Source organism: Gossypium hirsutum, chromosome D13, assembly GCF_007990345.1.
Source record: "Gossypium hirsutum isolate 1008001.06 chromosome D13, Gossypium_hirsutum_v2.1, whole genome shotgun sequence".
Taxonomy (NCBI): Eukaryota; Viridiplantae; Streptophyta; class Magnoliopsida; order Malvales; family Malvaceae; genus Gossypium; species Gossypium hirsutum.
The window spans coordinates 17,130,910-17,143,034 of NC_053449.1; the positions used below are offsets into that span (position 1 = coordinate 17,130,910).

Sequence of the window (12,125 nt, forward strand, 5' to 3'; positions counted from 1 at the left end):
ATAAAACGCTACCGCCCCCACTTTTTTATTTTATTTTTTCTTCCTCTTATCTTTTTCCCTTTGTTTTTTTGAGGTACAAATAGTGGAAACCTAATAGCCATGGAGTATTAGAGCCACCCCATACAAATAGAAAGAGGAACAGCTTCTTGCCCTAAAGAAAAGAAAAAAAGGAAGGGAACTTGGAAGAAGAGGGTGAAAAAAAAAAAGGGTTTCTGAAAAATACCATAGGTGATAGTTTTTTCTTTTCACTTTTTTAATAATAAGAATATATAGTAATGGGGAGAGGAAGAGTGGAGTTGAAGAGGATCGAGAACAAGATAAATCGACAGGTGACGTTTGCAAAGAGGAGGAATGGTTTGCTAAAGAAGGCTTATGAGCTTTCAATTCTTTGTGATGCTGAGGTTGCTCTTATCATTTTTTCTAATCGTGGCAAGCTCTATGAGTTTTGCAGCACTTCTAGGTATATTTTCATTTTCTTTCTGATTTTCTTTGAAATTTTCAATCTGGGTTATCTTTGTTTTCTTTTAAGGTATGTTGGGTTTTTTTGAAGCTGTTCTTGTTTGATAATCTGAAGTTTTCTGAGATCCATCTTTTAAGTCACTGAAAAATTCATCCTCTAAAATATATATCATGGAGAAACTATATATATAAATATATGTTATTTGTTAGACAAGAACATGTTATCTGGAATATGTTGCAGCTCTCATTTGAATACTTTATTCCTTGAATTTATTTGGCAATATTTTGTTTCTGAAAGCCTTTTTGTTTTGATCATAAAAAACAAGTGCTATATATTTTGGGAAGTAATTATTACTTTTTCTTGTTAAGTGCCGAGATGTTAGTCATGGGAAATGTAAATGTTGTTGCATGATTAATTATGTTATATGCAAAATTAATGTTGAGAAATCATGATTAATTATCAAATTGTTAAATTGAGCTAGAAAGGAGGTGCCATTGGTTAATGTGATTCAGCTTTTGAGGTTTTAAGTGTTGAGCTTAAACAGGCCATGAACTAGGTTAAAAAAGAGAGCTTAGTGTTGCTTATGTTAGCCTACCGTGAAGCTATGTATTATATTTGGGAATTTTTTATTCTTAATTTTCTACAAACTAATTATTTATATTTTGTTTCTTGGATTTAAGCCTGAAGATGTTTCTTTTTTCAATCCGTTTAGAATGTAACAATCCATGGTAGCTTTCGGGTTATCATATGATATTGCATAATGATTTCTACAACTAAAATTTACATGGACTCAACACACGCATGCATCGATATTAACTATTTCTCGTTCTATCTCCAACTAATCTTATATGCCCCGAATTTAAGCTGATTGTACTAAAAAAAGGAAGAAATTATTTATTAAATTTGTTGGATGTTTTTTTTAAATTATTAAATTCTGACATCAATATCATAGCGTTGACTATTCGTCATCAATCTTATCTTGTAATTGTGTAGAGCATACAAGACATGGCATCACTTGTACTATGTAAATGTCTTATGATTGGTGTCTAGTTTTTCTACAAATTTCTTATAGATTTTTGTTAAATTTTTACGACTTTCCTCATCTGAGATTTCTTCCAAGTTTCTTTATCAATAAAACCAACCTTAAATTTCTTGAAAAAAAGAGCATTTTATTAAAGATAAATTAGCCAAAAATTTCCCCAATAAAAGGTATCATAAAAGCAAAAGATAAGAGACAAAGCACGAAAAAGCACATGCTTACAAGATAAAAGAATAAACTTGGTCTCTCAGGATTTTACAATCCTCATTCTACAAATTCAAACTTACATCCTCAAATGCAAACTTTATAGCAAGAATGTGGGACTGTGGCAACAACCTTTAAAGGACTTGTAAGTACGAAAGAAGGCAATTCAGAATTATGCACTCACGACACGGTCCTACGGGTTAACCTGGATCATGGCACCCATACTTTTTGCTTCTTCATTTTCGTAGTAATTAACTAAACACGTACTATCTATAATAATCTACAACTTTGATGAGTTAGGAATTAGGGCACAAATGATGAACTCCATTTTAAATGTTTCTGTAGGTCTTAAACAATGAGGTTTCATGGTGCTGAGTTTGTGAGATCAAATCATGTGTTATACTCATGATTTTGATTTCTTATAGTTGAATGCAATGCTGCCATCAATATTTAGATGTCATACTAACCTTTCTTCTTGGCCTATTTTATGTAAGCAGCATGGCTAAGACACTTGAGAAGTACAACAGTTACACCTACGGAGCATTGGAACCTGGTCAAACGGAAATTGACGCACAGGTGTATTAATCTCCGCTATTTTAACCTTTGCCTTCTGGGACTCATAATTCATTTTCAACCAATCTTTAAGCAGAATGTCTCAGTTTGTTAATTGTTATATGAATCAAGTAGGATAAAATCTGAAATTTGCTGCATGTTATCAAGCAGAGCAATTACCAGGAATATTTAAAGCTCAAATCAAAAGTTGAGGTCCTTCAGCAATCACAGAGGTACTATACTATCCACCAAGCCACACAGTTTAGTTTTACAATGTGTCTGGGTCATTTGTTCATAAAATAAGTTGCCTGTTCAAGTGTGGATACTTGTAGTGGAGCCTTGATTCATGTGAAAATATGTACTTTGTAATGTGTAGACATTTTCTTGGGGAAGAAATAGCGGACTTGGGCACTAAGGAACTGGAGCAGCTTGAGCATCAGTTGGACTTCTCATTGAAGAAAATCAGGTCCACAAAGGTAATTCAGGGCCAATCTAGTTTTATAAACTTGTAGCTGTAGGCAAGGTCCTTTTAAATCGTGAAGGATAAGTATCACTTGTTAGTAGCCAACCGTAAGGACAGAACATGCATATTTTGGCAAGGCTAGGGGGACCATGTTAACAAATGAGGTGTTTTCATGCTTCGTCACCTATGACCTATCCATCAGCATGCAGGAAAACATGTTTACAACAGATAACTTTGTGCACATGCAAAACCATAAGGATCGAAATATGTAGCACTCCATTTTCATGTTGAAATATATCATGATATTTTGCTTTTTAACTAATGCAGATGCAGTTGATGATTGACCAACTTTCTGAACTGCAAACAAAGGTACGTATAACACAACTGGAGACTCTTTTAATAATTCTTTTGTTACAAAGACCAGATGCCATATCATGCTTGTATGTAATCTTTGTACAGGAAGAAGTCCTACTGGAAACCAACAGAAACTTGAGAATGAAGGTATGAAACCAGCAGCTTGATTGTTGTTGTCATCTTTGATATTCACCGTAATTGATCTCGATAATATTTGTTAATTTCATGACAATGCTAAACACGATTTGATCGAAAACCGGTGCCATAAATTTTGTTTTATCTACTTTGGCAGTTGGATGGAAGTGGTCCATCAATGAGATCATCATGGGAAACGGGGGAGCACAGCATTCCATACAACCATCCACCACCTCCTCCTCAGTCAGAGGGATTTTTTGAGCCTTTACACTGTAACAATTCATTGCAAATTGGGTAGTGTATCCAGAATCTAGTTCGTTAATATCTTGCTAAGTGTGTTATTTTTATTGACTTCAACTTTATTTCCTTGGTACAGGTACAACCCTATTAGTGTAACAGTTGAGGACACTGCTACAGCCTCTGCACTTGCACCAAGTGGATTCATCCCTGGTTGGATGCTTTGATTGTTTCAACTTTAATTACAAAGAATTCCATATTTTCTCATATAAACTGATTAGAAATTAAGAATAGGCAATAATTAAAGCAAATTCCAGGTTCCAACCTATATTTTGTTGCATCTGTTACGAAGGATGCATGCATGGTTTTAAGTGTGGGGCGAAGCTCCAATATTTGTAAAAATTTGGATGACATATATATTTTACTCGCATACTATGTCTTTAGTTACTTGCTTTTGTGAGTCAAATCTAAGTTAATATGAGAGATGAAGAAATCTGGTTTTGTAATATGCCGAAACACCATGGCAGGCATCCAAGTTTCTAAAGTCATCAATGAATCATATTAGTTACTGAAAAAGTGATGCAGCTAGCATTGCTTTTTAGCTCAAGTGGAAGGTTTTTGTCTTTTCAATCTGAAACCAATATCTGCCATATCTAATGTGGGAAGAGTATCTAATGCAAAGGCTTCAATAAAGTAGAATTTGGGATGAATTTTATGGACTAGAATAAATTATTATAAATAATGAAAAAAATAATTCAATAAAAAAATTATAAACTTAAATTAACTACAATTTTCATACAACTTAGAAATTTTAAAATTTACGAAAACGCCATTCTTAAATTAATGTTATGAAATTGTGATTGTTTTGAATTGAAAATTTTTGCTCAAAAACAAAATTCATTTTTATACACCATGCTAGAGTTTCTAAGCTTTACACTATGCTTAAAGGAAAATTAATTGAGACTTAGGTTTTTTTTTTTTTTGAATTATACTTGTCTAAGAGTTGGATAGTCCACCTAATTATGTGTACCCCAATGATGAGGAACTTTTAATCTTGGTCTAATTTAACTTGTTTTATTAAATTTTAATTTTAATAAATTATAATATTAAACCAATAATGATATACAACCAAAGAGACGTAGGCTTCCTTTGGTTTGGCTTTTACAGCCAGTGAGGTGCAGTTGAGGGGAAAAAATGGTACCAATCTCACTGCTATGCTGTTTGGTTCAGCAAGTCAGTGCAGTGAGTTTGCATCTCCACCACACTGGTCAGCTAAAAATTAACTGGAGATTTTAGCAACAATGGAGGTGCAGTGAGCTGTTAGTACTTTAACTCTCTAAAAATACCCTTACTTTTATTTATTAATTTACCAGAAAGTTAAACTAATTTCTGTTAGGCAAAACACGTTTGAGATCAAGCAATCATTGAAGGGAAAAAAAGTAAAACAACAAAACAGATAAAAAGAAGAAAAGAATATCAAGGTGACAAGAGATGGAAATTATGATGTTTAACAAAGCACAATGCCTAGGAAGCCACCGTCGCCGGTTGTGCTCAGTTGTCGATGATGAGGTTCAAGCCCTAAGGTGTGTGAAGAGACGGCGAAGAACTCTAGGTTCGGTTGCGGTCAGATTTGATGGGAATCAAGGACTGGTTCAAGTTCAACCCCAGCAACAAAATGAACAACGACGCATTGCTGCTTCTATTGTGAAAAGAAGTTCAAGGTTTCGAGGTGTCAGCAGGTACGAACTAGGCCATTCTAAAGTCGAAACCATAAAGTAACGATTGTAACATTACGTTTTTAAGGTTGTTTGACTGCAATTAATAATGCAAAATTATAGACATAGATGGACTGGACGGTATGAAGCTCACTTGTGGGATAAACTCTCTTGGAATGTTACGCAGAAGAAGAAAGGGAAACAAGGTAATCTTTTTTTCTTTCTTTGTTATAAAAAAATATTTAACTATAAAAAATTAAAAATAATTATCATTTTATCTAATAAATAATTTAAATTAATTATATAATTCATTAAAATATTGGAAGATACATTTCAATATTTTATTAAATGAATTTATAAATTCACATATTTTAATAATTTTAAAAAAGTAAAATAATTTAAAAAACTTATATTATATATCAATTCTAATATGATGTCCTTAATAGTCATTTTTTATCCTCACCTCACCGCTACAGCTGCGTTTGAATCCAAACACACACTCTACCATTGTTTCTAATCTCACCGCTACAGTATCCAATCTCACCGTTACAGTAACTAATCTCGCCGTCACCGCTGTTTTTAACCTCACTGGAGGTAAACACACCGCTCATCCAAACTAGCCCGTAGTCTACTGGCAAAAAGTAGGTGTAGGGATAGAAAATTAAAAAAGTTGTATAGGGCAAATCGGTTTGACTTGACACAAACAAAGCATGATACCAAAAATTCAGAGTTGAAGTCCTCATAATTCCATTTTCCCCTTAAATTTATAAATGAAAGCAACTACTTCTTTTATGTTTACTTTTTAATAGTGAAGTAAGGATGGAGATATAAACTGACCCATGAATCATGAGTTAGAGGGTATTTCATAATTGAGCCATTTTCATTTTCCCAACTACTTGATTTGAAAGTTTCGCAAAAACCCTCAAAAGAAAGAGTTTGGTTTAAAATGTCTTTCAATGGACAAGGTACCCCAATTTCTCATTTCATCAAAATGGTTTCAATTTCATAGAAAATAATTAACTTCCAGCGTTTTGATTAATAAATTATTATTATGTATATTTAAAAATTAATAAATAAACAAATAAAATACATTATTTTTAATTTTGTTTGTACAAGTAAAAAATCTCATATCAAATAATAATATTAAAAACACTAATACTGCTTAAATTCCATGAAATTCAAATTCAAATAGATAGTGCAAATTTCAATAGAGTAACATTAGGGAACTTGTCCAAAATTGAGATGTTTTTTACGGGCAAAATTGGAAAGTTCAAAAAGTCTAAGGTTTAGGTTGAATTATTATTATTGTTATTATTATTTTTACTTGTGTGCAAAGGCTATGAGTAAGGTTAGCAAAGCTGCAGGTATTGAGACCTTGAGTACCAAGGTTGTGACATCCTATGCTCGATTCAATTGTCGAATTCCAATATAAAATATCACATTTCGTTATTGAACCAACTCAAATTTAGAACATTAATTTTTATTGACAACATTTCCTCTATTTTCATTCAAACCTAAATTTGACAAATAATTTAATACATAAATAAAACTCCCAAATCAAATTTCAAGAATTCTTTAAGCATGCCATACTTAAATATCATCATTTTAATTATATATATGCACTGTAATATATTATATGTAATCAAAATATTTAAGATAAGTTTCAAAAGTATAAAAGTTTACAAAAGCCTAGGTACATGCTATTAGCACTTCTAAAATTTATTAAAAGCATTTATCAAACGTTGGATCTTCGAATGCTAATGACACTAGTAGCACTTCTTAAAAATCTAACTACCTGTGTACGAAAACAAACAATCGTACATTGATAATTGAATCCCAAATGGTGTTAATAACATCTAAAATCAATACATAAAACATTAAGTAATTAACGATTTAAAATAATTATGATAATAAAAGCAATAATAATAACAATACTAGTATTAATGATAATAAAATTCAATAACATAAAAATTCTAATAACCCATTTTCAATTATATAAGTAACACTATTGAATTCAAGTGCTTCATATTTATAAATAACTTCGAAATCACTTTTCATATTTCTTTCATTTTAATCATTGTTTTTTAAACTTAAATATAAAATTGGATACACATATCTACCACCTCGGGTTGTTCGAAAATGACGGCTTTAAGTATATGTCACTCAGGGTTGCCCGACAATGATGACTATCTTAGTACTCGACCCTCTAGGAATTAGAGAGTATTAATCAATGAGATACAAATCTTGATCCTATATCATGACAACTATAATCAAACTAGTCTTTCATCGATTTATGGGGAAATCTCCAAATTTATATAAATAAATCATAAATCATTATCATTACATCATTATTTCATAATTTCAATATATATAATTTGTAACTACTACTTCAATTTTTTAAATTATCAAATATATATAAGTGTTTCTACCTCACTAATTAGCTTAACTAATAGAAGTAGACTACTTAATAACATTATGTAATGAGTTCAAGTATATTAGCACAAAACAAAGTTTTTACTTGATCGACTCCTTTTCCTTCCTTTTGGCTTTTGAAGTGTCAACCTTGTTTTTTGCTACACTAGAAAGAATTCATTACAAAAACATCTATTATTTGTTCTAGTATTACAATCAAACATAACTGTAAGCTTACTTGCATGTTCCTAACTATTGCTACCTAAGGGTTCCATAATCTGAAATTCACGTAACTTTCACCTCACTTTATCGATTTCAATTTCGATTTCACCAGTATTTTCGCAGCTTCTTAAGCTATCATTTAACACCATTTTAAAATAAAGTACCCAACAGTTTCTACTTCCCTTTCACCATGTCCGAACCTCACCAAAAGGTCATCCATCCATTTTTATTTCATTTTCACACTTCTAACAACTAAGTAACTATCTCCTAGTCACTTTTCATCCAAAAACTAACTTTTTTTCTCTAAAGTTTCATAAGCTTCCATCAATGATAACTTTAACCATACTTGAAAAAAAATTAAAAACTATTGGGGATCGACCCGTATAAACAACGAAATAGAAAAGGTAAAGAAGATCGAATACACAAAATTTACGTGGAAAACTCCTTCAAAGAGGATAAAAATCACGGGCGAAAGGGGCTTCAACTTTTCACTAAATGAGTAAATAAAAAAGAGTACAATATGGAGAAAATAAACCTAAATGTACTAAATGTACAACCCCAAACCCCAAAAATAAAGCCCTAACTTTCATAGAGTTCTCTCAAAAGGGGTACAAAATTCTTTCCATAATTACCACAAAAAATCACACCAAAACTCATTTGTGACTACATATTGTCGACCCTACAAGAAAATCCCTATAGTTCTACATCTTTAATTTCCTTCTTAATTGGCCTCACAAAATAGGGATACAAAGCCCTTTCAAATAGGCCAAGATTAAAGGTTTAATCATATTAAAATATCTATGGAGTAATTAAAGTTTAACTAGGAAAAGATAGCAGAGTTTAACTGGGAGAAGAAACTTGATTTATGTGGCGAACATGTCGCCATGTCGCAATGCCCCCATTCACGTCGTCATGACGTTGCCATATCGCAATGTCCCCGTTCGTGTTGTCATGATGTTGTTCTTTGTTGCAACATCAAGAAGCTTCTCGTCATGGCGTCGCCGTCTATTTGACTGAAAATACAAGGCACACCCTACAAATCTCCACATTGACTCGTATTTACCATACCTTATTCTTTAGGCCCCATCATTGACCAAACTCGATCTTTGAAAAATGTCAACCAAGCCTTAATTGTTTTCGAACTTGGAAACCAAAAGACTCATAGTCTTCAAAACAAGGTTGTATAATGCAACAAGGGCCAATAATGCTCGAATAAGAAAGAAAATATCAACTCTCTCCACCTGATTGTAACCCTTTGCGAGCAAGCTTGCTTTAAATACTTCTGCTTTATTTGAAACTACTACAATCTTAAACCTATGATTCCATCAAACTTCTCAATATCAAAAGTCATTGTCGCCATCCCTGAACGGGTCAATTGTGGAATTTGAACCTGGATTTGATATTAGTTTGTTGGGGATCTACTTGTATAAATAACGAAATAGAAAAGGTAGAGAAGATCGAACACACAAATTTTATGTGGAAAAGTCCTTTAAAGAGGATAAAAACCATGGGTAAAAGAGGCATCAACTTTTCACTAAATGAGTAAATAAACAAGAGTACAATATGAGAAAATAAACCTAAATGTATGAAACCTAAATGTATGAAACGTACAAACCTAAACCCCAAAAAAATCCCCAACTCTCATAAAGTTCTTTCAAAAGGGGTACAAAATTCTCTCCATAGTTACCACGAAAACTCTCACCAAAACTCATCTGCGACTACATCTTATAGCTCTAAAAGAAAAGCTGTAACGCCCCAAGTTTGTTTAATTTTTGAGTGCTTATTTGTGTCAAGTAATTAATCTGGTCTAGTGGCTAAGTATTCGATTGTTTGTTTAAGGTTCCGTGTTCGATTCCCTTTTCTTGAATTTTGATTATTTTTATCCTTATATCTAGCCAGTCACACCTAAGTTATCTTTAATTTTCATAAGTTTGTTAGCAAGAATGAGCATACTGGTTCAATGGTTAAAACTTAGCGTTCCTTGTGATCTCAAGATCGAATTTTTTGTGCCCAAAATTGATTTAATTTTTACTCTTTTCCTGCTGTGCCGCCTAAACTATTAGGATATTGGTAGAAATCAAACTCCCTATCGCATGACCAACTTCAGAAACTTCTTGATAGAGGGTTCATTAGACCCAATGTTTCACCTTGGGGAGCACCTGTGTTATTTGTCAAGAAGAGGATGGTATAATGCCTAAGATTGATGACTTGTTTGATTAGTTCTAAGGGGTATTAGTATTTTCTAAGATCGACTTGAGATTTGAGTACCATTAGTTGAAAGTGAAAGAATCTGATGTGCCTAAGACCGCCTTTAAGACCCATTATGGACATTATGAGTTCCTAGTTATGCCTTTCGGCCTAACCAATGCTCTAGTCACATTCATGGATCTCATGAATAGAGTGTATCGATGATATTTTGGTATACTCTAAGACCGAGACTGAGCATGATGAGCATCTGAGGATGGTTTTGTAAATTCTCTAAGAGAAAAACACTCTATGCTAAGTTGAGCAAGTGTGAGTTGTAGCTAAGGGAAGTTATGTTTTTGGGACATGTGGCATTTTTCGAGGGTATCCGTTTGGACCCAAAAAAGATAAAGGCTATTCTTGAGTGGAAACAACCTAGGAATGTTTTAGAGATTCAAAGTTTTCTTGGTCTGATAGGGTATTATTGGAGATTTTTGGATGGTTCTAGTTAATCATAACTCATTTGACAATTTTTTTTGCATAAAAATGCTTCTTTCAAATAGGCTAATGATCAGTAGGTGAGTTTTGAAAAGCTTTAGTTAGTGTTAACTCAAGCACCCATTTTGATACAGCTTGAGTCAGGAAAGGAGTGTGTTGTGTTCAGTGACGCATCATATATTAGTTTAGGTTGTGTGCTGATATGAGAAGGTTAAGTGGTGGCTTATGCTTTTAGACAGCTTAAGCCACATGACGACAACTTTCCGATGCATGACGTGGAGTTAGTAGTAGTAGTTTTCGTTTTGAAAATCTAGAGGCATTATCTGTATGATGAGAAGTGTGTTATTTACAAGGATCACAAAAGCCTTGAGTATCTCCTCACTCAGAAGGAGTTGAGTTTATGGCAAAAAAGATGGATTGAGTTGCTTAAGGACTACGACTACACTATTAAGTATCATCCCATATGGCCAATGTGGTGGTCGATGCTCTGAGTTGGAGGTTGATGACTGAGTTGAGAGTGATGTTTTCTCGGTTAAGTCTGTTTGAGGATGATAGGTTGTTGGCAGGGTTGCAAGTTAAGCTGACTTAGATTGATGAGATTAGAGTTAAGTAGCTTTTGGATGGGTCTCTGGTCCTTCGGGTTAAGTAGCTTGAGGAGGGTAAGACTTCAGATTTTGGATATAATGGTGAGGGTATTTTATGTTTCTGGGGTAGAGTTTATGTGCTGGATGATAGTGAGTTGAGACAGTTTATACTGCAGGAAGTGGCCTTATATTATGCATCCTAGAGGGAACTAATATGGATTATAATGGAAACAAGATTGTAAGTTTGCCCAATTCACAAATTTGACTTAAGGCTCTAGATGTTTGGAAAGAAACTTGGATTTTGACACAACTTGAAACACAAATGAATTCAAGTCAGATAAAAAAATTAAAGAAAGAAATTAAAATACATAACTAAGATAAATAAAATAGAACAATAAATCAAATATTAGAACAATAAAGAAGAAAATAAAGAAGAAAGATGGAAAAGATGAAATGTGGCGTGTAGAAGTCCTAAGGAGCCTTGGAAATAAGAAGAATCCACAACCCTTTTTAAGCGTCTCTAATTTCCCCTCTAAAAAAGAAAACCTTGCAAGAAAAAGTTTGAAGATGATCCCCATAATCTTAAAAAATTGTTAAAACTCTTCTAAAAGAAAACTTAAGAAAAATTCTTAAAAAGAAAAACTCAAAGAGAATTTATTAACTCAAAAGAAAAGTTGTCAAATAATAATAAATTGATTGAATTGTGTTTAATGGAAAGGGCTTTATATAGGCTAGCTAAATAAATATAAATAAAACTCTTAAGTATACTAGAACTCTAATTAACCTAAACAAGAAGTAGTGTAACACCCCTAACTCGTATCCGTCGCCGGAATAGAGTTACGGAGCATTATCGGAGTTTACATTTCAAAACTATAAAAAATTTAACACATGTAGTTCACAACATCAATCATAGCAAAATCAATCAATAACATACATATTTTCCCTTATACAAGCCCTCGAAGTCCTAAAAATACATTAAAAACGAATCGGGACTAAATCAGAAACATATGAAATTTTTATGAAAAAGACGAAAATTTTCAAACTGTAGGGGTCACACGGCTGAGAC

The 12,125-nt window shown here is 32.8% G+C and overlaps 1 protein-coding gene across 1 annotated transcript; it reads left to right on the plus strand.

Moving 5' to 3' along the window:
- Positions 1 to 275: 275 nt before the first annotated feature.
- On the plus strand, positions 276 to 3,671 carry LOC107918942 (MADS-box protein CMB1-like). The gene is given in 8 exon segments (NM_001327156.1): positions 276 to 460; positions 2,201 to 2,279; positions 2,427 to 2,488; positions 2,632 to 2,731; positions 3,046 to 3,087; positions 3,178 to 3,219; positions 3,365 to 3,501; positions 3,584 to 3,671. Coding segments are annotated over 8 exon segments (735 nt in total).
- Positions 3,672 to 12,125: the final 8,454 nt, after the last annotated feature.